The sequence below is a fragment of the Gymnoscopelus microlampas genome (assembly GCF_963454915.1).
Source record: "Gymnoscopelus microlampas genome assembly, chromosome: 24".
Lineage (NCBI taxonomy): Eukaryota > Metazoa > Chordata > Actinopteri > Myctophiformes > Myctophidae > Gymnoscopelus > Gymnoscopelus microlampas.
In genome coordinates, this window is record NC_139961.1 from 28,672,219 (window position 1) to 28,699,828 (window position 27,610).

The following is a 27,610-nucleotide window of genomic DNA, read 5'->3' on the forward strand; positions in this document are numbered from 1 at the left end:
TTTAAGTTGACGATTAATTGTCACTTCAATAATTGCGATTAACGATTTAATTGTGTGTTTGGCATTGAACATTGGAACATATGAAGCCTTTTAGGCTTCATAATGATAAATTGCACAGGGCAGATATGACAAATAACTGAACTATACAAAGAAATTATTAACGTATTTAATATTTTTAATTTTTATATATGTAAAAAAGCAGAAATAGCCCTTCGTGACGCGTTGTAAGCTTGTAGATCAGCTATTTCTGCTTTTTTAATATTTGAAAATGTGTGAAAATCTTTCAGCATGGAAACGATTATGATGATTATGCAAAAATAATTGCGATTATCTCAAATAATTGCGATTAGACGATTATGTAATAATTGTGACAGGCCTAGTCTTATGGTGCCTCTGAATTCAATGCATAGCACAACTCTGGATAACATTAAACAGACGAAAAACGACAAAATACAGGAAGGGGGCTTAAACCACTTGAACTCCATAGTGTCCCTATTCTGGGGGTGAACATTTGGTGAAAATAGGAGATCTACAAGCTCCCACCGTGTTGGAATGCATCGTGAGCTTGTAGATCTGCAATTTTTGGCAAATATATTTAGTCTAGAGAGAAAAAAAGAGGCTTGGTCCTCCTACTATAGACCCCTGGGGGATTCTGGTCAAAGAGTGTGAATCCTTAGTTGGGCCTGCTGGTGATGTAACTAGAACTAGCATGGCCTTTAACGTACAGGTCCCCTGACAGCAAGGCCCAAACATGTACCCCTGTGAAAGGCTACTGTGAGAACGTTACTCTTAAGGTTTCAGCCCACGCCATCGACAAAAGGCTATTGAATTATCTCGCCCTCCTCCTCCGTCTATTGTCAATAGACAGAGGAGGAGGAGGAGGACAGGAACATGAAGAGGGAAAACATAACTTTGCCGACATATTCTTATTTGAACACGGGCCAAAAGTCGTATTGATCCAAGGTTGTTTTTGCTTTTGTGGAGTTGAACCCAGAGACCTCGGGATACAGGCTCGACGTGATTCTCAGGGTGCCTGGTGGGCTCGCCGTGTGAAGGCTGACTCTGTTCCGACATGTGGTGGTGTGTAGTTTCTGACAGCATTCCAATCCCCAGGTAGTTAGCTCCAACCTGGTACGGACATGTTTGTGTAGGAACCCCCCCCCCCCCCCCCCCCCCCCGTATATAGGTCTATAGGAGAGTACCGTCACATGGTCCTGTGTATGATAAGCCCCCTGATGTAATTGTCTGTCAGAGGTGTTGCACTTGCACCCACTTTGTACTGTCAGGTTTCACACAGAATCGCACGTACTGCTGTAGTGCTCTTTCGTTCAGTTGTAGAGCAACGGTTTGGTGCCTCTTTCAAAGGAGCATTTCACCAAAAAGTCTTGTTTTTACTGCCTAAAAAGACAAATCTGTCTGTCTGAGTGACTGTCCGGCACTAATCTCGCAAACCACTGGACTGATCAGCGCCAATGTTTGCTACCTGTAGGCCATGGAATTAAATCCAGAATATTCTTTCACTTTTTTAGAACTTTCATATTATACTGGAAGGATGGACTGAAATCGGGCTGAGACTTTGCCCAACTATGAAAATGGTAAAATTATGCATTTATATGGTGCCTTTATCCAATGTGCTTTACATTCACCCATTCACACACCGAGGGCAGAGGAGACCATGCACCAACCTGCTCATTAGGGGTTCAGTGTCTTGCTCAAGGACACTTCGGCAGTAACACAGTGGGAGCCCGGGATCGAACATAGTGCGTCACTTCGTGCTGCACTATGAGATTGTAGATCTGCTATGTTTGAGAAATCGTGAAACTTTGGGCAACAAATCTTTGTAAATGTATTTTTTAAAGCGAACATTTGTAACTCAAATCTTTGCTTCTGGAGGTCCCTGGAACAAAATATTTTACAAATGTTAGCTTTTTCACAAGATTTTCATGAATTGTCACGATTTTTCAAAAATCTACAAGCTCACACTGTACGGATCTATGAGCAATCTAAGAAATCTAAAATGACAGGTCTGTGCCTGCGTGGCTGAGCCGCCACGCAGGCACATCTGAAAGTCATTGGTTGAAGTATGCTCCAACTTCTGACTACACCGCAAAGTGTTGTCCAGTGATGTCATCTAGTTGACCCATACTGTATAGTTACTGCAAGCATAGCCCTGTGAAAATAAACAGATAGAATGACCTGTTTTCTATTGTTGTTAATGTATAGTAATGTCTTTGACCCCAGGAAGACTAGCTGCCGTTTAGGCATCAGCTTATGGGGATCCATATAATAAAATAAAAACAATAAACCTAAAAACCACATTAAGGGATTCTGTTGGGAAGATTTAGGGGTTAAATGATATCTGTATACTGTACTTCGTTGACTTGGAATCTTTGAGAATGCAAATTAAAATCAGGTATTACCACCAAATATCTAATGCAGTGGTTTTCAAACTTTTTGTGCCCAAAGGCATAATCAGTCAAAATCACAAGGCACACCTGTATTCATAGTGAAAATAGCAGATCTATAATCTCACAACCCATTACAATGCGACACGTTGTGAGCTTGTAGATTTGCTATTTCTATATATTTTATGTAAAATATAAAAAATGCTAAATTATCATTTTAGCCTGCAGTATAATGGTGGCATGCCCAACATAGGGATGACAGGTTGAAAGTAATACAAAACATCTTAGGGTATAGAATTTGACTGTGTTTGGAAAGTACTGACTTAGTAAATAAAATAATTAGTAAATAAAATAATTCATAACTTTTAATGTGTGGTTCTCACAAAATACCAAGGCACACCTGAACTGGAGCACACCAGTGTTGCTCAGCAGCACTGACCCAGTGACCTAGCAGAACACACTGTTAGTGAAAATATTCTTGGAGAATCATTCACTCGGAAGGCTTGGACAAAATACAACTCAGTCCTCTTATGGGTGAAATGTGCCCCTTTTAAATTCTGGCCCAGGCTTTTGTTTTTGCGTTGGCAGTTCCGTGGGAGGCTTTTTGTGCGTGCCAACCGCTCCGTTAGACCTGTCTGTTACTTCAGGCTAATTTGCTAATTTGAATAGGTGTGATGTGATTCATGTGTTTGGGCTCTGCTGTTAAATTTAAGTCTTATACCCGACTCCGCCACAAGGTGGCAGTGACAGCTCACAAATAGTGCCTGTCTTTGTAATTCCATGGTTCTTTACATAACATCACATCACCCAAGCCTTGAGAAGCACTGACCTAAAACGTTATGTTCTCACAAAGTGGAAATGGCTTCTCTGTCTCAAACTGGCACAATGAATCTACCAGGCACTGTCCCCCTTCAAAAACACCAAGATTCTCTATAGTCAGTTCACAATGAAAGCATTCTACTGCAATGATTCTTCTCAACCTTTTTCATTTCAAGGACCCACAGGGCCATGGACCCCTATTTTATACAGTTTTTACCTCTCAATCTACACAGTAAACCCCTCTGTGTTAATTTAACCCAGTGAGTGTACAAATGCAACCAAATGGTTTCAGGACTTAATTGAAACAACCTGTTTATGCATTTAAATTGTCTGTACTTACGTGACATAAAGCGATGTATTTGATTTGACCTATGTTTTTTCCACTATTCAGGGCATTGTGTAGTACCCTACTTTGCATTTTTGTTGTGCAACAGTTGACGGTTTGGGGGGTGCAGGGTTGTGGGTGGGAGAGGGTGAGCACTATCTGTGTGTGAATGTATTTATTTTGTATACTTGTACTGTATGTAACTATGGTATGTTTTTTTTGTATTTGAGTCTATAGGAGCCCCTCGAAAATGAGATGCTTCATCTCAAGGGGCTGTCCTTTCAATAAATTCGGACACCAAATGGACCCGTATGGGTCTGTTTGTTTATACTATATAATAAACTATTAGTCATATAGCTGGGGAACCCCAGGAAATGCCCCCAAGGACCCCTGAAGGACTCCACATTGTTTACCAGTGTTTTACTGCATACCAATGGTCTCCACACCTGACATGAGTCTATTTCCATATCTTAGACATCTTGACAGAAATATGTACCTTGTCAAATATATCAACCCCAGCGACGGTTAAAGTCTCACTCAGGAGTCTGCTTCATGACGATACGTGGAAGGAACACATTGTCCTGAAACGTCTGTTATGGAATATTTATGATCCACCAACATAGGGAAACCCTGCTGCCCATACAGGGGATGTACACCGACACTCTAACCGTAAACATTCTTCTCGCAGGCATGCGTTGCCGTGCACTGTGCATGGCAGAGCTGGAGAACGTGTCACGTTTACTTGCCTTGTGCCCTCGCAAGAGTCTTGAAGAGACTCACAGGCTGGAGACTGGAGACGTGTGTGTGTGTGTGTGTGTGTGTGTGTGTGTGTGTGTGTGTGTGTGTGTGTGTGTGTGTGTGTGTGTGTGTGTGTGTGTGTGTGCGCATGCCTGCAGGCATGCCATCTTCCATGTTGTATACATGTGCAGATGCATGCGTATCAACTTCTGCAGTTTATTTTCGAGGTGCGTTTTGTACATGCAGGCACATTTGCCAGCCTTCCTCGTGTGTGTGTGGCGTGCATGCACATGCGTTTACGCTCTAGTCATAGATATACCTGGGCTTATGTTTAAGATGCTGCTGGTTCAATCATCCCGCCAGTGACCTATTCAATGTAAATACCATCCTAAGCTGGATTTCGGCGGGCTGCGTAGCTTTACACTACACGGGTGTGTGTGTGTGTGTGTGTGTGTGTGTGTGTGTGTGTGTGTGTGTGTGTGTGTGTGTGTGTGTGTGTGTGTGTGTGTGTGTGTGTGTGTGTGTGTGTGTGTGTGTGTGTGTGTGTGTGTGTGTGTGTGTGTGTGTGTGTGTGTGTGTGTGTGTGTGTGTGTGTGTGTTTGTTTGTTAAGGTTGCCAACTACCTGAAATTCAAGTAAGGGACACCCGGCCGGGCGTCCCCTATTTCCAAGAAAAATATGGGACGCCCAGGATTTTTTTTCTGTTGTATATTATATTAACCACATGAACCCCGGCATCCATATTCTCGGGGGAACATTAGCCAAATATAAGCTAAAACTAAAAGCTCACAAGAGATTTGGTGTAGACAGAAAAGAAACCGTCCAAGTACGGAGACAACTCGTGTCCAGTTTACTATAGAGGGTTCTATAGAGGGTATAAGTGGTTACAACCTGTAAAGTATATGTATATGAGTTGTTTGAACCCCTGGTACCCCTCCAAGGACCCCTGGGGGTCCCCGGACCCACTTTGAGAACCAATGCAATAAGGGACACGTGTTTTTGTTTCCAAATATGGGATAATTCCTTATTTCAAGGGACGGTTGGCAGCCTGTGTGTGTGCGTGAGAGATTCTAATTTGGAGGGTGTTTATGTTTTGCCACATAAATATGCTTACAGAGGTGTGTGAGTTGGAGAGAGAGGGAGAAACCATGGGTGTTAGGAAGTTGAAGGTTTAGAAAGGAGCAATGTTTCTCAAATGCATTCCAATTTTCTCTCTCTCTCAGTCTCCCCCTCCCTGTTTATTCAAACGTTGTTATGATTTGAAACCAGTGCTGGATAGTTTACTGTGATCTATGAAATTATATTTATGGGCCTCATATTGACCCATCTGCTCTAAACATGTGTCATTACACATTTAAGTATGTGTCGAGCTTAAAGGCCAAGCAAAAGGAAGACGGAGATGAAATGACTTACTTTAGCCGATTTATTTTGATGATGATGGAACACATATAATAATTAAATACACTTTCAATATTGCTCATTAGAATATAGCCTGTTTAACTGGAATAACACCTTGCACTTACTTGAAACCCAGGGATTGGATTGAATCCATGACGTCATGTTCTGTAAAGTAAAGTGTTTCATGATGCAAGTATAATGATGATGATAGTAGAATTTGAGTTAATTTATTTTAAATAAGGCTTTTGTCCACTGGGAAACCAGAGAGGTTCACGGCTCATGCAAGAAAAACAAAACAAAACTCTTACAGTATCTCTTCCTGCTCTGAAACTTCCTTATACCTTCTATGATTACAGGAACACTGCAGGTCTGATGTTTTCCTCCTTTACTGTGGTTTGCAGCTAATGTAGCAGCTAAGGAAGTTCAAGGAACTGAAGCTTATTCTACCATTGTACTTACGTTTTGTCATAACAAGATAACTCAAAACAAAAAATATCTTAGATGATAAACAGGGACTAAATTCCAAATGTATGTTATCTTAGGTAGGCTTGTCACAATTACTACATAATCGCCTAATCGCAATTATTTGAGATCATCGCAATTATTTTGCATAATCATTTCCATGTTGAGAAAGGTTCATACATTGTGTAACATTTTCAAAAAATGTGAAAATAGCTTTGTTTTGAGGATAGAATATTAAATATGTCGTATTTTGGCCATAATACATTATTTATTTTTTAATTATTGGTATCGGTCATTGTCATTTCTTTGCGTATTTCAGCTTTTTGTCATATCTGCCCTTTTTGTTTACAAAGGCCTAAAAGCCACACAATTAAATCGTTAATCTTAAATTATGTGTGTGACAATTAACCGTCAAGTAAAATGACATAATCGTGACAGCCCTAATCTTTGCCTTATGTTACTGTATGTACAAAACACTACGTCTCTGTCTTATCTTTGTCCTTGACTCATTTCTCAGTTTTCTATATAACGTATGTGTTACATAAAGTTCTCCCGGGGAGTGTGTGAGCGATCCGGACAACTCAGGTGATCTCTCACAGCTTCTTCCGTCTGCATGATGACAGTCTGCACACGATAAGCACCGCTGAGGGGATAGTTCAGTTCAGTTGGAACACTCCTCAAAACAGAAACCTGAACGCCTGTACGCACCAAAGCAAACGTTTATTCCCATAACACATTATAGACCGGGAAAGCATCTGTCATTTTAGATTTTAACCTCTTTTACCATTATCTTATACTTTGGCTATTCAAAAATAGCAGATATACAAGCTCATAGCGCACATTTGTTGTTTTTTGAACAGTTTTTTGAAAAAAACGTATGTTGCTATAATCAGTGGTTCTCAAACTTTTTCATGTCAAGGACCCCCAAAATGATATGTATTTGGGCCTCTGACCCCCATCTTAAAATATGTTGTTCCAGGGAACCCGCCAGAAGCAAAGATTTGAGTTAAAAATGTTTGCCTTAAATATATATAGTATATTCGAAGATTTGCACAACATTTTTCAAAAATAGCAGATCTACAAGCTCATAGTGCGGCACTCGGTGCCACGCTATGAGCTTGTATATCTGCTATTTTTGAATGGCCAAAGTATAAAACAATGGTTAAAGTGGTTACACAGATGCGTTCCCGAATTTAACGAGTTCACGTTTGAGGATTCCGGGTAGAGAACACCCTCTACGTGGTATATAGACTAACTTGTCCGTAAGGAATGTACTTCCTTGTTAGTAAAAGAGAAAGAAAAAACACCATCATGATATGTGTGAACTTTGACTCCTACTGCAGTTTGGACGCAGTGAATCTGCCACCATGGAGCTCAGCGTGGTGCTTGTGGCGAGTGTTTTTCAGCCTGTCACCCAGGGAGCAGAGCGTAGTATTTGGGTTTGCCTCTGCAGGCTTTTCACCCCAAACAAAGCTGAACTGTCCTTTTCCCCCAGGCCGGCCTCTGGTGGTGCAGTGTGATTGATTCTCTGTGAGAGATCCTCCTTAGACATTCGTCTCAATGCCTTGTTTTGACCGGGGTTCCCAAAAAGCTCCACTAACTCAGCTTGGCAACATGAAAAGCTCTTTAGTTTCCACCAGTATTTGGATTCTTTGAATCCACTGAGTTGTGTTTTAATGCTATACGTGGAATTAGAGGGAAGGCATCACTTGGAAATGAAACTCAAACCCATTAAGTCAGTGGATATCAAAGTGGGGCCCAGGAACATCCAGGGATCGTTGAGATGGTTCCAGGAGTTTTACTGCCCTGTTTTATACTTTCTCAAAAATAGCCGTTCTATGCAAGCTCACGCAGCGTTTTGTCAGCTTGCCTTGTAGAAACATTGCCTATAAGTAGCCTGGCATGGCCATACTATCACAAAAAAAAATCTGCCGAGGGCTAGCCTATGAGGACATGCCCAAAATAGGGGCACCAGGTTGAAAGTGGTTAATTTCGCTATTATGTCACCGGCTTGGAAGTTAGCCCAATGAGTGAATGTTTAACATTGACAATATTCAGATCCGAGGTTTCACTCTTTCCACTGTTTTCTCCCCACCTATAAGATAGAGAGTTGTATATTTCTGTACTAAATCTAATCAACAAAACATCTTCTCTTATGCGGGTCCCACTCCCTGGCACTAAATCTTTTCAAAAGGGGCGGTCCGTGGCCTAATACCTATCAATTTGGGGGTCCTTGACATAAAAATGTTTGAGAACCGCTCCAATAAGTCTCGTGAACTTTAAACACAAAGGAGATGGAGTGGAGATTTGCTGATAAGAAAACAGTGTTACACAGAGGTGTGTGTGTGTGTGTGTGTGTGTGTGTGTGTGTGTGTGTGTGTGTGTGTGTGTGTGTGTGTGTGTGTGTGTGTGTGTGTGTGTGTGTGTGTGTGTGTGTGTGTGTGTGTGTGTGTGTGTGTGTGTGTGTGTGTGTGTGTGTGTGTGTGTGTGTGATCATGTGACTGGATGTTGGTAATCAGCAGCGTGATCCTTTGCCTCAGCTAATGTTAACTTCCTATGTCGTCTGGCTGTGGAATTGTGTAACTGAATGTATTTTTTTTTTTTTGTGTGTGTGTGTGCATCCACATGTCTGCATAATATTCAGACAACTTCTTGGCAAGTTTTGGGGAGAAGGTTTGGTGTATGTGTGTGTGTGTGTGTGTGTGTGTGTGTGTGTGTGTGTGTGTGTGTGCGATGGCAGGCTATAATTGAGTTTGACAGGCCTTAGGCAGATTCCTTTAATATGTCTGTATTTGTGCCATATCAAAAGCACACTCACTTGTCTCAAAAATCCCCTCCTATGCGTTTTGTGTGTGTGTGTGCGCGCGTGAAAGCCAACCCCTGTGTTGCAGGAAGTCAGAGACGAGCTCTGTTACTTACTCTGCAAAGTCAGATGCTGTTAAAAATACCTTGTCGCCCTTTCACATCTGAGAAGGGTTGAAAGTTTGTACCTCATTTGTCAGTGGGAGAAGGCCACGGGAAGGCAGGTAGGAATGCCGGAGGAGGTCCCATCGGCCATGTCTCCCCTCCATGTCCTCATGGTCCATATGGCGCTGAGGCTGGGTTATGTAAGGCATTGCGTGCGCAGCTCAGGCAGATTCACGTAACGCTCCAGAGGACCCCTGCCCCGGAGTCGCACGCAGCACTCTTAGCTGTGTGTGTGTGTGTGTGTGCATGGGTGGATGGATGCGTACGGTATGTGCGCATGCCTGCAGGCATGCCATCTTCCACGTTGTATGCATGTGCAGATGCATGCGTATCAACATTTGCAGTTCATATTTATGTACCAGCCTTCCTCTTTGTGTGTGTGTGTGTGTGTGTGCGTCTGTGCACATGCGTTTACGCTCTAGTCATAGATACCTGGGCTTTTGTTAGTTTATAACGCACTGTGTGTAGTGCTCTTGAAGGGATGCTGATACAATCATCCCACCAGTGACCTATTCAATGTAAATACCATCTGAGTGTAGACCATCCTAAGCTGGATTCCGCTGGCCTGCGTAGCTTTACTCTTAACTCACGGGCACACACGCACACGAACACGCACACAAGCTCCTGCCTCTGGGGACATAAGCAGAATTAAGAGGACAAATCACAGAGGACTATGCAATGATGATGTAATTGACGGACAGCGAGAGAGAGTGGGATCTTGGAGTGGTAGAGAGGGAGAAAGAGATGCGCGGCACCTAGCAAAGTGTGGTCCTGTGTCTGTCCGTGTCTCGCCACGTGCTCTAGGACACAGCATCGCCCAGTCCTACTAGTTCTGGCATGAGGCTCAGCTCCTTGATCACCATGGCAACGCGCCTCCATTCCGGGTCCCCTTGGCACGGGTCCCTTCCTTTGCATTTAATGTGTACACACAGGTTTGCACCCCTCCGTACTTATGTAACTGTTGCTGGGAGCTGGCAGCTTTCGATTGTGATCAACATTAGGTCTTTTAAGTTATTCGACTGCCTAAGGCCCTTAATGGTATATGGGGTTGTTTTGTTTCGCAGCATTCTCTTTGTTTTCAAACTGTGAACTGAGAGCATTTTTTACTTGTAAGATGCTCATATGGCAGCGCTGCAACTGAGTGTGTGTGTGTGTGTGTGTGTGTGTGTGTGTGTGTGTGTGTGTGTGTGTGTGTGTGTGTGTGTGTGTGTGTGTGTGTGTGTGTGTGTGTGTGTGTGTGTGTGTGTGTGTGTGTGTGTGTGTGTGTGTGTGTGTGTGTGTGTGTGTGTGTGTGTGCGTGTGTGTGTGAGTTCTGTTAAGCTTTGTGCGCCAGTGTGCATTATCATACCAGCGGGTTTGTGTGGAGCGGCGCAGACTGGCGGAATCCGGTCTAAGGGCTGATGGCCTTTATGTTAAAAAGACAAGTAAATATGAAATATAGTCAATACAGGACATGCTGCCCTGGTTCATTCATAATGGAGAGGATGAGATAAGATACACGTGTATTCTCATGATGGGACATTTGGTTGCTTCAGTAGCCAATAGTGCAAGCCAAATTAGAGGTAAGTATGCAAGATGAAATAAAATAAAAGGCAGAAATATCTCACATAAATATATATCCCCTTTTTTTGTTTGTCACACACATCCCTGAATGCCAACTTCATGTGTTCGGTCATTAGTCACCGAGTCATGTCGACATCTTCCCAATCGCTGCAACAGCCAGTGGCAGGGGTTTGAAGGCCTTTTTTGTTGGGACCGCTCACCGCTTCCTGAGCGACAGTCTTGGCTCTAACTGAGCGGGTGCATCTCCTCTTGGAGCACACTGTCGGCAGCGGAAACGTTACTCACACTCAGCTGGGTGCTTTTTTTGTGAGCGGGCGTGGATGGAGGCGGGGTCTGAGCAAAGATGGAGCCAGATGAAAACAAAGGCGGAGGAGGGTGTGTGGAGGAACCCTAGCTTCTCCGAGACTCGGTGTAGCACGCGTCAAAGTGCTGTATCGATCCCAGGCTTTGCAGGAGGAGCACAGAACCACTTCAGCTCTTGGGATCTGGCTCTTATCTTCTTCTTCCTCCTCCTCCTCATGTCTTCACATCCTCAAGGGTGTCTTCTTTCTTCTCGGAGGCTGTGTTTAGGTTACATAACCTTTTGGGGAAAGCGATCTTTAGAGAAGCCCTCGCAGAAAGGTCGAGAGGGCTGTGACTCACATTCAAATGCATGGTAATGTTGTGGATATGTGAAGTGCACCGTGTGATGAGGCATCATGACACATTACGCCAAGTTTGCTTTGGTGGTATGTAGAAGATGACGCCTACGAAGATGAGCCCCTCATCTTAGCTCTCCCAAATGGGCTGTGTTTTTGAGATACAGTAGTAATACACAACTGCTTATATTCCTCCATAAAACTACGTATATATATCAATTTTGGATGAAAATATCACTACTTGAAGTTTGTCATTTTGGAGCAAAAATAGAAGAAAACAATATAATGATTATTTTTGTACAAAATACTTGAAATTAGCACCAATACGTTTTGTAATGATAGATTAGATAGATTTTGGGAACAAAGTTTAAAGAGAAACGGATTTAGCGGAAAGATTTTTTTTTTTTTCTGGTATTATTACGAAGTTATAGAAGTTAGGGATTATTCTCACATAAGAACAATTGGATTTAGATTGAACATCTCCATGGTTTTCATTTAAATTGCCAGTCATCGAATTATTGGCTTAGGAATGCGACAAAAACAAAAACAAACTCAAGTCACGCATCACAGGGTGTGTAATTGATAGAAAATACGTAATTTTTGGGGTGAACTACTCCTTTTTAAAATTGAATAAACATTTCTAAGCATAATCCACATTCATAATGTCTGTTTCTTGTTGCATCCATAGAGCATCAATGCCCGCGCTGCATGGCTGCAGCACAGTGTTGTGCATAGTGACCCCTGTCCACCTTACATAAGCTTCCTGCATGTGCACTGGGGTGTGGCAAGAGTGACAGCAATCGCCATTTTGTGTCGCGTTCATCGCCACTTAACCTCACACCAACCAGAGAGAGAGAGAGAGAGAGAGAGGTTCTCAGAGAAAACAAGTTGAACTCATCCAACCGTCACTAACGAGGGGCCCAAGCTCTAAAATGAATAGCCAGAGAGGCGTCAGCTGATTGACAAGCAGCACAGGAACATTTCCTCTAGCTGTGGCTGACAAATTACTTCTTTCAGTCAAGACTGGTTCCCCTCAGAGCCTCAGGGCTTTTTTATTTTTGTTCCACCCGATCACACAAATATGATCAGTGTCTCGGTAATGATTTTCGCACCGACGTCTTGTGTAATAGACTGTAACACAGACAGACATGCGTAGGTGACATACTGTACAAAACGTGGAATGCCAATTGATTGTTGAACAGCGGCAGCCTCAGGGAGAGTTATGAGTCATGCTTAAGAGTATTACCTCAAATGTTTTTTTTGCCGTGATCATAGACTAATCAGGGAGCAGAGATCAGTCATTAACGAGGGGGGGCCTTGTAACACTGTTGGGTAAATACAGGTTACGTTTGGCGTGTTGATGAGTCAGCGTGCAAGTTAAACAGTGACTGGCTTCAACGTCTTTAGGCAAAACTAGTGCATGGCACTTTAACAATTAAAGTTCTATATGGTCGCCCTTATGTAACTTTACCTAAATATCTGTCTTAAAGATTAGTAGGTATGTGGCTAATTCAATACTGGAGAACTTCATATTTTGAACTTCAGCTGGCATTTCTGCTGCCAAGTTAATAATAAAGTAATAATAATAATAATAATAAAGAATTAATAAAAATAATACAGTCACACACTTAGATTAAAAGTGCTCATGCAGCAATCAGACACATCAGTATATGTGCTTAAACAGTGGTTAGATAACAAATAGGTCAGCCCTGTGTAGGACAGACAGAGAGACACACACACACACACACACACACACACACACACACACACACACACACACACACACACACACACACACACACACACACACACACACACACACACACACACACAGAGAGAGAGAGCAGCTTTGGATAGCAGTGGATTCATAATGAATGAGAGCATCCCACTTCAGACCCTCTGTGATGTCATGGCCTCACAGTTTCTTGTGATTGGATGAGTTGGGATACCCTGCACCGTCAATGATTGGCTGAAAGTAAAACAGTCTCCAGGACACAGTATACAGTACGTACACGTGGATAGAATGGTTTTGATCCAATAATGAGCTGTCCACCTAAGATTTCTCTTAAGTACATTAAATACATTCAAGTAAATATTTAAAGCTTAATTTCGAGTAACATTTGAAAATGGTTTCATATTGACACTGCAGGTTTTAATGAGTGACAAGGTTTTACAGTCTGTACTGTCACCAACCGTCACTTTCCCTTTGACTGCAGTTGTTGTATTTGCTCACTTACAGGGTACAGGATACAGTTACAGGGACAAAGCATTTGACCTTCGCCTAACGAGGTCACTTGTTTTAATGTGGATGAGCCACAGCAGTTTACAACATGTATAGTGAGGCGAATACGAACTACACAGCCGCCTCCGTACACGCTAGCCGCCATTTTGTGTAGCCGGCTAGCCGCCCCTCGTGATCTCCGCCCGCCATCTTGGACCGCGCAGCCTCGTTGAAAAGACCGGTTCCCCTCTCTCTCTTTTGTTCTCTACAGGAGCTACAGTCGGTAATTGCCACTGCTCTTTCCACCGTTCGGGTACAGTGTGTGTGCGTTTGAGTGCACGGTGGTGCACATTGGCTCTTTTGTCTGACCTGATGGCCAGCCTGCACTCTTGTTTTGATCGCCTTTTGTTGAGAGTGATACCGTGTGTACGGGTGGCTTTGCGCATGCCTGCACAGTAGCGCGTTCCACTTCAGCATGGTGGTACACGTGAGCAGTGGAGTACCATGCTGTTCCCGTGGGTGTGGGGTGGGGAGGGGGGGCGTTTGCCTGTTTCTCTGTGTATAAAGTATGTATGTCTCCAGTGTGCACACTTTGGTGAGAATTGACAGGCAGGCTACCAGCTCAGCATTTGGTCCAATACATGGATTCTCTCTCAGCTAAAGGATCCTTAAAAAAACACCCGGTATAGGAGCCGTGCAGTAAATACAGTTATTAATACAGTTGTGAGTGGATGATGGCGTGCAGGTAAATACTGTATATCCTCTGTATATTGCTCTGTACCCTTCACAAAAAGAACAATCCACCATACCTAGACCCCCACCCCCGCCCGGCATGCACCCTCAAAAGTAAAAACTATAGATGTTATCACAGGATAGAAGAAAGAGACTACCGAAAGTAGAAGCGATAGGATTAAGATCAAAGGGGTGGGGCTTTTAGGCGGCCATGCGCGTGTTCTACAACGGGGTGTGTGGTTGTAAACGGCTCATCCCATTGGACGAATCACCCTAATCTCTACTGACAGTTTACATAACCAGGGTAGTGATGGCGGCGGCGGTGGGGAAGGGGGGGGTAGCAGTGACATCAGTACTCAGCCGCTTGTCTCGACCCCGACGCATCCAATCGCCGGAGAGCCTACATGTCATATAGGCAGAGTGGGCGCAACGTAAGGACTTACACTTACTACTAACGCGCGTGCCCGCGCCGCATGTACACAAGACTCCCACTCCCCATACCCACCCATGACCCCATTGTTGGTCAGATTGTGCTCAGTGAGGGTCCTTCAGCCGAGAGAGAGGAGCAAGGGAGGGGGGGTCAGGGTCGAAGGGCGCAGAGCGCAGGTCAAGACAGGGGAGAAGGAGGGTAAGGTTTGGGGGTGGTGTTTGTTGTGGTGGTAGGGTGTTTTTTGGGGTAGAGTGGGGGTCTCCGCTGTTCGATCGGATTGCGAGCTTAGCCGGAGACACGCAGGATCAATGAGAGAGACAGGGCTATCGGGGGCCGGAGGTCCAGAGCAGGGCAGGAGGAACACCATGACCCTCAAAGTGCTCTTCTTTGACCTGGACAAACATCTGAAGAGGTAACGATGATGATTGATTGTCTGATTTGGGATCTGAGGAGCTGCCGTGGGATGTGGAGTAGTAGGGCTAGGTGGGGTTACAGTAGGTTGTGCAAAGGTGTTAATCTGCAACAGTACCGTAGTCGTTTATCTTGGGGATTGTTTTTATTGTTGTGTCTTCATCTTCTGCTTGTAGTGGCCAGTGTTTGTGGTGTCATGTATATGGAACACGATGTACAATGGTGTTCATCCAATGGGAAGTGTTGTACAAGCAGATGTATAGGAAGGCCACCTGTCCCAACTCCTGTGGTTCTCATATCTAACCTAAAATCAATGCATGGAATCCAGAGCTGCCACCCACCTCTACCCGAGGGTGCTGGACCTGTGTGCATGTACAGAATATTCCTTACTCTATCTCAGCCTCCCTGAGGGCAATGCCAGTGCAGGCGAGGACACGATGTTCTCGCCTGCGTGTGCATTATCACGGGCGAGTGTGCAAAGTGTGTTTGGCTGCTCCTCTTTCATTATATTCCCTGACATAGATAGATAAGCATTGGGTCACACGTCCCAACTCGGTGAGATTCAACCACCCCATCTGACCCCCCCCCCCCCCCCCCCCCCCTCCAACCCCAAAAGATTTAGGCCATCCATAGACTCCAGTTTGCCAAAGTCAATAGCCCTGTATGTGTGGCAATCAGTTATGCATTCATTATGTCTGGTCTACAACTTATAAGAGGTCATCATTCCAACAATACACTAAATATCAGTTTTCTTTAATTTTTCCCCAATTTCCCAGTCAAAGTATTTCATTGTATTTGACACAAGCATTGAGTCCTGACACATTGAGTCTTTATAATGCCTCCCTTGGGACAGGAGAAACTAGTCACAAAACAAGTGACTTACTGTGGCGAATCACTCTATCCCAGCAAATCCAAGTAAATCTCAAGCATAAGCTTTAGAAAAAGCCCACCCTCCATAGAAGACCCTGTCCTAGTGGCCAGCGTTGCGTGGTTTCTATAAAGGCCAGATATAACAGCCTTAGACAGATATAACAGCCTTAAGATGCTTATGAGGGACAGGTGAGCCCTGAAAGGTCGCTGGACACACACGACGCGACTGCCTAAACTCCGTGTCAACAGGATCTCCCTTTTATCGTCCTGTCCGACGAAGGGTTCAAGGTCATAATACCTGATAAAAGGGTAAACAGGGAAGCAACGAGGAATGCAGGAAATTGACCATGCGAAATCAACAGGGTTACACGAGAGCTATGTGAAAAGAAATGTACAAATCCCATCCTTGAACAGAGCTTTTGCACACACTTCCGTCAATGCGTAGAACAAAGAAGCCAAGGCTGGTTATGTAACAGACCAAGTGAAAGACCCTGCAAGCCTGTCTTCCCACTGTCTTTCAAACAGCATCTGTGGGCTTATTTACTTGGTCTGGTCAACCCATTATGTAAACAGGCGTGCATTTTCTCTTCAAATAGTTGCACACTTGTTGGTCAAAATCATGCAGCAATGAAGAATAAAAAAATCTATTAAAAAAAAAACTCAATCATATTTTGTTTTTTTGGCCCATTTAACTTAATTATTTGTTATGAACAAACCATCAATAACCGAAACCGTTGACAGAGGCGTGGGATCATCGTGTTGTTTATGAGGCCTGATGAGAACACAGTGTTCCCTGCTCGCTCAACAAGACAAAGGAGCCAGGCTTTATAGTGAGTTCTGCTCAGTGTTTCTGACACACTTTCCAGTTTCTCGTGTGCTCAAGATCAATAAACCTCCAGCCTCTGTTTATCTGTCAAAAACATCACTTGGTGGTTTTGTTCCATTTTATCTTACATGATGGATACATGAAATGATGGATGATGATGGATGATGGATCACCCATTTGTCTAGCAATCAGTTCAGACAAGAAATAGCCTAACAGCCTAATAGTCTTTCTTTAATTTTTATTTCCCCCTTTTTTCCAATCTTGACTTGTTACCAACATAAGTAGCCTACAGTCAGTCCAAATGACATATTTCCAGTACAATCATACTCCAACCTTTCCTATTTGAAAATATAAACATACAAAACTTTCATTTTGAACACAGAAATATCAGTCAATTCTTTACTATGATCAACAGTCCACCTTTTTTGTATTATGATGTTTCACATATTTATTTATTAAAAAGAAAAATAAACCCTGTATGGGACATGTTTTGTACGGTGGCTGTTGAGTCCTGTGTAGTCCTGACTCCTGAGGCACACTGTAAATTCTAACCGATAGGTGGAAGCATTGTTTCACTCAGCAGGCTGTCTAAACTGAACAGACACACGCCGCAGACTTTTTATTGTACAGCCTGTACTCTCTCCTAAATACACAGCTGAACAAGATAACACGTTATGCAAAGACAACCAGGGACCTAGAAGAACTTTAATACGTTTGCCCATAAACATCGCACACGTCACTCCTGTTTGTGCAGGCATTTCATGTTGAAAATCGCCAAAAGCACCTTCTTTACAGCAAAAAAAAGGAACAAAGTCTCCCGTCTGGCGTTTTAGTTTCCGTACAAGTTCCCATCCTTTTATCTCCCGCGCTGTGCGTGTGGGTGTATTTTATACATCAGGTAGGGGCGATGATGCATAGATTATGAGATGATGTAGTTGCGCGCCAATCGGCTGCGCCTTGACGCTGCGCTATTGGTTCTCAATTTATGGTTCGGGGACCATCAGGGGATCCAAATGGAACCGTACGTGTCTGTAACATAGTTATTATATATATATATATATATATATATATATATATATATATATATATATATATATATATATATATATATATATATATATATATATATATATATATATATATATATATAGCCTATATATCACGCCTATATATCATATTTTTTTTCCGGAGCTCGGAATCTGTTCTTGAGAGGTTATAACTTATTTGTAGCATACAACAGACCCCTGGTGTGGGCCCCGGACCAGACGTTGAGGAACAATCGGGGCATAGATTATGCAACACGCCTCGCTGTTGGTGGCGCTGCGGCTCACGCATACATTATGCACCTCATGCATAGATTATGCAGCGGCTGAGCTGAACGCCACTCCACACAGACACACGGCTTCAGTCTTTGTGCTGCTGAGAGGCTTGGTGCTGCAGCAGCTAAGCTGTCCCGTCCCGGCTGCGATCGCCCTGCATCGCCCGGAGAGCCTGCTTAGCTGCCTTCCCCATCATCCACCCCTTTAAACCCACATATTATATAGAATGCTCTATTTTTCTACTTTTATATCACCCCCGGATATATTTTTTGTTTTCTACGCCTGGGAGAGTTGCCTTGGTCGAGCCTGGAGGACACTAGGATAGAATGAATTCCCAGTGTTACGCAGTGGCGATGGACCTCGGCGTGTGTCAACTGAGGAACCTGTCCATCTCGTTCCTGTCCTCGGCGCTGAGCAGTGCGGCGCTCAGGGTTAATGACAATAGGTAAACCAGTGTTGTCGCCATGTCGGCTTATTATAAGTGGTCAATAGGTATATAACCTACAAAACCACGCAGAAAAAAACATGCAGATCGGTGTTTTATTTTTTATGCAACGGTCCGCTTTAGATCAGTGGTTCCTAATCTTTTTAGCTCGAGAAATTTTATTTATTCTCGGGACCCAAATCAGTGAAAATTGCCGATCTATCTGCTATTTTCACTACTTCAAATATGCAATTTCTTTGATTTTATACATTTCTTTTGAAACATTTTTGAAAAAAAAAAAAAAAAAATTGGAACATTTTTAGATAGATTTTTAGAAATAGAAATGTGATAGAGGAAACGGAAAAGAAGGGATATTTACTAGTCGTGACCCCATAAAAATGGTTACGTGACCCTCAAATGTGTCCCCCGACCCATTGTTTGGGAAACAGAGGCTTCTTAGATGAACGTTGTGTCCTGAATGAATGAGAAACGCTGGCTCATTCATTCGTTCATCGCCATCAAAGAGCTTTAATATCTTAATCTGGCGTTTCTTTTGTTGTTGTTGTGTATTATTATGACTGGCCAGCCATCAGTCATAATAATATGTCGGTGATTATTATTATTAGACAAGTTTGTAATCGAATATGGATGGCCAAGTGTCATTGATTTCGTTTTGAATGTGTCCCTCATGTGTCAACACTGACCATTGTTTTTTTAATCCAAAGATTACTAAAAAATACTCTTTGGAGAAAAAACAATACATTTTTAAAATATTTTTCAAAATACATATTTTTTAAATATATATATTTTTAAACCGTTAAATAATTAACTCAGAGGTTCCAGGTTCAAACATTTACATGAGCAAACATCACACTTTGCATTTTAATCAAATATGCTAGTCTACACTTCGAGGAAGGTTGACATAATATATTCCGATGGTGAAGAGTGTTCTAGGGTTGTTGGCACATTCTCTCATTGGGGGAATTTGAAGCTTATTTAATGTACCCTGTATACCCTTAATGTATCCTTTTAGCCTTTTTTTCTCCACTTAAATTTTATTCATTTTTCATATTTAATGTACTTTTATTGTTTGTTTTCCAGCTCTTCGGGTACAAGTGTGGTGGCCATAGACAACAAGATCGAACAAGCCATGGTAAGATAAGATGTTCTATATATCAGATGTTCTAATATTCTTCTTTCTCCTCTTGTGTTTGTAAACAGGCTGCTATGCAGCCTGCCAGTGTTGCCAGATTGTGCGATAGAAATAAGCAACCAGATCTATGAATTGATTGATTGAATATTTTATTAGACAGAAATGCAAAACAGCACGAGTACAGTTAAAAGGATAACACCAAAATACAAGCCAAAAAGAAGCGACTAGGCTAAGGGCTATTTAAAAATAGCAGATCTACAAGCTCACAACGTGTCGCAATGTGACGCGTTGTGAGCTTGTAGATCTGCTATTTTCCACAATTTTATTTTTATTTTGGAATAGTTTTGAAACATTTTAACAACACAAATATTGTATGTGAAGGGGCGGGGACAGTCAAATGACAAATACATATTCATTTGGGGGTCCTTGCCATGAAAATGTTTAAGAACCACTGGTTTAAACAACATTAGGAAACAGGCCCAAATAAGCAAAGTAGAAACAAGCCCAAATAAGCAACTACAATTTAGAAAACAAGCACAAATAAGCAACTACACTTTAGAAACAAGCCCAAATAAACAACTACACTTTAGAAGAAAGCCCAAATAAGCAACTACACTTCAGAAACAAGCCCAAATAAACAACTACACTTTAGAAACAAGCCCAAATAAACAACTACACTTTAGAAGAAAGCCCAAATAAACAACTACACTTTAGAAACAAGCCCAAATAAGCAACTACACTTTAGAAACAAGCCCAAATAAACAACTACACTTTAGAAACAAGCCCAAATAAGCAACTACACTTTAGAAACAAGCCCAAATAAGCAACTACACTTTAGAAACAAGCCCAAATAAACAACTACACTTTAGAAACAAGCCCAAATAAGCAACTACACTTTAGAAACAAGCCCAAATAAACAACTACACCTTAGAAGAAAGCCCAAATAAGCTACTACACTTTAGAAACAAGCCCAAATAAGCAACTACACTTTAGAAACAAGCCCAAATAAGCAACTACACTTTAGAAACAAGCCCAAATAAGCAACTTCACTTCAGAAACGAGCCCAAATAAACAACTACACTTTAGAAATAAGCCCAAATCAGCAACTACACTTTAGAAACAAGCCAAAAATAAACAACTACACTTTAGAAACAAGCCCAAATAAGCAACTACACTTGGTCTTCGATGAATTGAGTACAAAGGACCCCAATGGAAACAAGCCATAGTGCATTCTTGGGTTTAAAATCCTCTTAACAGATCCTGTATTGAACTGTACTTCCCTGTGCTTGTCTTGTGCTTTCTTGGGTTTAAAAACCTCTTAACAGACCCTGTACTGAACTGTACTTCCCTGTGCTTGTCTTTGCAAACTGTTAATAAAGTATTCAATCAATCAATCAATCAATCAATCAATCACTTTAGAAACAAGCCCAAATAAGCAACTACACTTTAGAAACAAGCCCAAATAAGCAACAAGAAACAAGCCCAAATAAGAAACTGCACTTTAGAAGCAAGCCCAAATAAACAACTACACTTTAGAAACAATTAAGCCAACCTGCAACTAACCAATATTTACAAGCAACTTTACAGAAAAACAAGCCCAATCGCTTATGATAAGCGGACATGGCAACAGTGCAGCCTGCACCTACTGTGCTGTCTGACTGGGTTATGTAACTAAATGCTTTACAGTATGCTTACACAGTGTTGCCAGATTGTGTGAGATAAATAAGCAACCAGGTCTGTGAAAACAAGCCTGAAAGGGGCTACATGAGCACTTTATACCTAGTACATTGGCTAATTGAAAATAGAAGCTCACAAGGCAAGCTTGAAGATCTGCTATTTTACAAAAAAGATCTGGAAAAGAAAGTTTTAATATTTGGAATATATTTGGGGAAAAAATAAATTCAGATGGGGGTGGAGGGCGGGGGTTCTGTGGCGAAATACATACATTTGACATGCAAATGTTTGAGGACAGCAATAATAATATTTTAAAAAGATCAACCACACTTTAAAACTACAGGAAAAACAAGCCCAAAGTCGCGTATAATAAGCGGACATGGCAACCTTACTCTCGGTGCCACAACCCAGAGGAGAATGGACGAATGAATGAAAACTTCACGCTTTGTGTGACACTTTGTGTGGTCCAAAAGAAGCTCTGGTCCACCGCGTTAGTGAGCTATCTCTAACGCTCTGCCAGGCGCGCTGCCATTCCATAGTCTGAAAATACGACTGCCGCGCGAGGTCTCCAACTTAAGTACAAAATAAACGCTCATTAAAAGAGGACGCAATGGAGTAAATAAAATAACGTCCGTCCGGCGGACATATTTTATCTTCTGGCCCAAAAAAGTGTATTATACAGAGAAGGTGGGGTCCTGACACGTCTCCCACCCTGGAGAATAGACTTTCAACATCACAAAACAGCCTTTGCTTTGATGAGTAGCGAAATCGTTTCATTCATTTTTGCTACAGATGGAGACCTCGCACGGTAGTGGAATTTTCAGTCCATGGGAATAGCGCCGCTTCTAACAGAGCGTTAGCGAAGCTCAGGACCAGAGCTAGTCCAAAAGCATGACAATTTGATAATTGGTTTGTATGAAATAGCCTAATTTACTTTAACAACGGAATTGGTTACAGGCCTGCTTTATTGATTTGAACTGGTCGTTATTTTATAGCGGTAGGCAAAAGCAGCGTGACGTCGCGTTCATTTTATGACAGCAAATATAGGACTGCATGCAAATTGTCTTATTTGGAAGCTGTCGTCGTTTTTGGACCGATTGACCCCGGGCTTTGTTTGCGAAAGAAGACGTGGGCCGGGGTCTAAAGTCCACACATAGACACATAGTTTCTCTATCTATCTCTATCTATTTTATCTATAATTAATCCATGATCATCTCCATTTTCGTTCCGATGTATGTACACTTTAATGGACTGGTCATTGGTGAGATTTGTATATTCAGCTCAACAGCAAATATACAGTATTAAAAGTCGTAAACACACATTACACGCACTCTGACTGTCCTCTCTCCCTTGGTTGCTAGGCAAGCGCTCAGCGTTGCCAGGTGTTGTGAGAGAAATAAGCAACCAGGTCTATGAAAATAAGCCCAAAAGAAGCGAGCCCTTTAAACATATACATTGGCTATTTGAAAATAGCCGATCTACAAGCTCACAATGTGAGCTTACAATGTGAGCTCACAATGTGAGCTTGTAGATCTGATATTCTAAACAAATTTTACTTTAACAACACAAATCTTGTATGGGGGGTCCCTGGCAAAAAATATTTTCAGATGGGGGGTCCGTGGACAAATACATATTAATTTGGGGGTCCTTGACATGACAACGTTTAAGAACCACTGGTTTAAATAACTTAAGAAACAAGCCAAAAAAAAACACAACGAACCAGTATTTACAAGCAACCTAACAGAAAAATAAGCCCCAATTCGCTTATAATAAGCGGACATGGCAACCCTGCAAGCGACCACTCAGTATATATAACTCAGCCGCCGATTGGCTCCTCCCATCCGATGCGGGAACATTTTGTACCTCATGAGTTTACCGGCTTGAGGGCGGATCCCTGGGCGAGGAGGGATGCACAGCAGTGATGGAAGAAGTACTCATTATGTTTTACTTGAGTAAAAGTATCAATACTGCAATGTAGATATGCTCTGTTACAAGTTGAAGTCCCATATTCAAAATGTACTTGAGTAAAAGTACAAAAGTATTGGCATCAAAATATTCTTAAAGCACCAAAAGTAAAAGTACTCATTATGCAGAATGTCCCATTTCAAAATTTGAAAATGAATGAAAATGTTTTGAAAATGGCAGATCTACAAGCTCACAACGCTGCGACGCGTTGTGAGCTTGTAGATCTGCTATTTTCGAATAGCCCGAAATATATAGAGACTTTAAGAGGTTAATGTATGTTTAGTAATAAAAATCTAAATCTAAAAAGTAACTAGTAACTAAACATTTCAAATAATTGTAGTGGAGTTAAAGTACAATAATTTCCTCAGAGATGTAGTGGAGTAGAAGTAAAAGTATTGAAAATTTGAAATACTCAAGTAAAGTAAAAAATACCTCAACATTTTCCTTAAGTACAGTACTTGAGTAAATGTACTTAAGTTACTTTCCACCACAGATTATTATTATGACCACAGTGGGACTGGCCTGCTTCACACAATCAGCATGCTGAGGCATCATCACCATGGGAATGTTGCAAGCATTGAAAGTGAATTGATTGATTGAATACTTTTATTAACAGTCTGCAAAATAGTACAGAGGTACAATTATACAATAATGCTAAAAGGATAACACAAAAAGTCCTAAGGGCTTGTTTCCGTTGGGCTTGTCCCATGTATTCAATTGATCAAGACATTTAAAGACATACAATAACATACAAGAAAATCATCAACAAAAATGTCCTTGTGATGGAACATTACCCCCAATTCACTTTGTAGTGGGTGTTTCTTAAATGTTAATGCATTGATATAAATTGATAATAAAAAGTATGTAAAATGGATCATTCCCTTCATGTAATGGACAGAGTCAGACTATAGACTAGTGGTGCTCCTGACTTTTGTGTTAAATCATTTCCATTGCAAATTCAGGGCTCCTAGTAGCTGGTGCTGTGTGGCGTGTTTTCTCTCTGGCGCTCGTATCTCTTGAGTCAGTATTGAGTTTCACAGCACCACAGGGCAAAGATCATCTTTCCTGTAGCTTTCGGTACATGTTGGAACACCCGGGTAGCCCCCCCCCCCCAAAAAAAAACATACTGTACATACTGTCTATATCAGTGGTTCTCAAAATTGGGGTCCATGGACTCTTTTGTGTGGTCCTTTAGGCCGGGGGTTCTAAATGGACCCTTACAGGTCTATAACGATGAGAGTGCTCAAAGTGCTCTTTTGGGTCCATTTGGTTCCATTTGAGCACTCTCTAGAGTTATAGGGGGGTTCTTGAAATTAAAAGGTTTGAGAACCACTGGTCTATACGTATATGATGGATATAACTGCACTGACCTGTGCCTCTCCCTCCCCTCTCCCCCTCCCCCTCCACATCCCCCCCCCAGGACCTGGTAAAGAGCCACCTGATGTACGCCGTGCGCGAGGAGGTGGAGGTGCTCAAGGAGCAAATCAAGGAGCTGATCGAGCGCAACTCTCAGCTGGAGCAGGAGAACAACCTGCTGAAGACGCTGGCCAGCCCGGAGCAGATGGCCCAGTTCCAGGCTCAGGTGCAGACGGGCGGCTCGCCCACCGCCGGAACCAACGCCAACGCCATTGCCGCCGTCAACCCGGCCCAGCCCCCGCCCGCGGCCAACGCGCCGTCGCTGGTCGCCCCCTCCTCCGCACAGAACACGGGCACCTCCGCGTAAGGTCAGTGGCGGGCGAGCAGATGTGCCCCCCCCCCCCCCCCCCGCCGCCAACCCGATGTCCTCTTTCCCTGCCCCCGCCCCGAGGTTGCCACGGGAGGGGAGAAGAGGAGGACGAAGGAGCTTTTTTTTGCCATACTGTGAACTGACCGATTATTATGCCACAATCACGGAGAACGTGCTACATGCAAGAGAAAAAAACACAAAATCCAGAGAAAATAAAACACGATCAGAGAGAACTCTTTTTTTGCACCTTTTAATTTAATTGACATTTGGAGAGGTTGAATGGAGTCATGGCACTGACGTGCGTGCATTCTCTCTGCAGCTTTTAATTTGCTTCTGACAATCGTGTTGGCAGCGGCGGCAGCAGTCTCTGTAGTTGTCTCCGTGGTGAAGATGATGATGATGTTGATGATGATTATGAGGGTAAATGCCCCTGAATCACTGACGAGAGGAAGGAGCTAACCCCGGTCCCCAGCGACTCTGACAAGGTGGGGGAGGGGGGGCTATCATTGCATGCCTCCGTCAGTGTCGTCCGAGACTGACCCCCAACCCCACCCCACCCCACCTACCCTGCAGTGACTTGGAATCGTGCTGTGGTACCCCCTCACCCGCTCCCTCCCCTTTTTATTCCATGTCCGTTTCTTGTCTTATCCTTAGTATTTTTTTCATTATTATTATGATTTTTTTTTCTCCTGCTCTCTTAGCTGTAGAGGTATAAACTAGGAACAAGCACTTTTTTTCCTAAAGGAAGAGACTTGTATTAATGGTAGAGGGACCATACAAAACAAAAGAGGGAGAGAGACGCGCACACATACACCCACCCATCTGGAATGGGAGGCAGAGAAGAAACGGATAGTTCTGGGTATTCCTTTCGTTTTTAATCACTATTCTCACAGCTGTGGATAATGAATTGGAAGGTGACCCGAGCTGACCGTTTTGTGCCTATGTGCGAGTGTGTATGTCTGTTAGGGGATGGTGGTGGAGGGGGGGAGTCGAGATGTACATTAGCTACGCCTCAATGTTCACGGCGGGAACTCTGTGTTCTTTTCTATACCGTTCCTTCCCCCACCACACACGCGGTCTCTCTCGCTTCACCTTTGATCGATCATCAATATTTATGCAGGGAGAATTCTTTTTTTCTTGTTTTTTTTTGGGTAAAGATTTAGGATCCTTGTTTCTCATTTCATCTTTATTTTGTTGATTGTCAATGTAATTATGATGTTCTAGTGGTCTGTAAAAAAAGAAACAAAATATATACAGAGATCAATAGAACATTAAAAAATGACTGTTTATAGGCTTTTGACTTTGTACAGAACTACAGTTTTCCAGTTAAGCTCTGCCAAGTGCCTGGTTGCTAACCATAGATATATATATTAAAGCCTTTTTTTTTATTCTTTCACCACGTGCATGTGTGCGCGTATATATTTATCTATGGTTTTGCCAGGTTTTGAACTAACTGTGATGTCGGCACTCAAGGCGAGAACAGAAGAGGATTTGTTACCTCAACACTAAAACGCTGTCTCTCGCCCGTTGTGGGCACACAGCCTTGTACTGTATAAGGAATCGATTCAGCAGCAGTGACTCTCATATTATCTGGACTTTTTTTGGGGCAGGGGGGGAAGTGTTGTTGTTGTTGTTTTCAAGGATGTATAGTTTTTTTTTTCTTTTTCTTTTTCTTTCATTTTTGTACGACCGAGTGGTGTTTGAGTCGCCGGTGCGGGCAGCTCAAGCTGAAAAATGACAAGAAACTTGGTCGAGGAAAAATGTGTAGAACTGTTGTCCATGTTTCGTGCATGTTCCTGAACCCATCACAAATGTGACGTTACAATTGCACTAAACAGCTGCACCTCAACCTAAATAAAAAAGCAAAAAAAAAAAAAAAAGCTAAAAATGAACAGGAGCTTGTCATGTCCTCTTTCCATATAATGCTATGTTTTAGTGCAGTGGTTCTCAAAATTTTACGTTTCAAGGACCCACCTTGACTCTAACAGTATACAAACGGAACCAAATGGACCCATTTGTATACTGTCATAGTGACAGACTTGTAAGGGTCAGTTTAGAACCCCCTCAAGGAACCCTGAGAGTCTCTGGACCCCACTTTGAGAACCACTGTTCCAAGTGTACTGCATTCTTGGTCAGTTAACCCTCTGGCGTCTGGCATTTTGTTATAACATATAAAATGAGGCCATTGCAGTAAATATTGATATTTACCAGTAATCATTACGATGGGATAAAGCTTATCATTGCTGAGGATAGACAGATATTATGAATAATAGAAGGATGTGCCTCCAGATTCAAGGCTCCCCATTTTTTTCTGTGGCGAACAGTAGTACCATAATACCATCATTACTTACTTATAAGAATGTAGTTTATCACATACTCAGTATGGGAGCTACAGTATGGAATACTGTAGCTCAGAGGGACAGTAAAACTTTGGTTGGTCCCCCCAGGATAGTTAAACTTAACTTTTTCAAATTGAGAACCACTGTGACCATTTGTAATGTAGGGCAACATTTTGTTTGGAAAGATGGTATTTTATGGGACACGT

The 27,610-nt window shown here is 42.5% G+C and overlaps 1 protein-coding gene across 2 annotated transcripts in view; it reads left to right on the forward strand.

The window, feature by feature from the left end:
• LOC311040934 (TSC22 domain family protein 1-like) overlaps positions 1-26,957 on the forward strand; it is a 39,527-nt gene extending 12,570 nt beyond the window's left edge. For both annotated transcript variants that reach the window (XM_084051367.1, XM_084051368.1), the window contains 2 exons: positions 19,649-19,700; positions 24,760-26,957. In XM_084051367.1, the coding sequence (XP_083907493.1) occupies positions 19,649-19,700; positions 24,760-25,062 (355 nt within the window). In that variant the 3' untranslated portion in view covers positions 25,063-26,957. The remainder of the gene's footprint in view (positions 1-19,648; positions 19,701-24,759) is intronic.
• Positions 26,958-27,610: the final 653 nt, after the last annotated feature.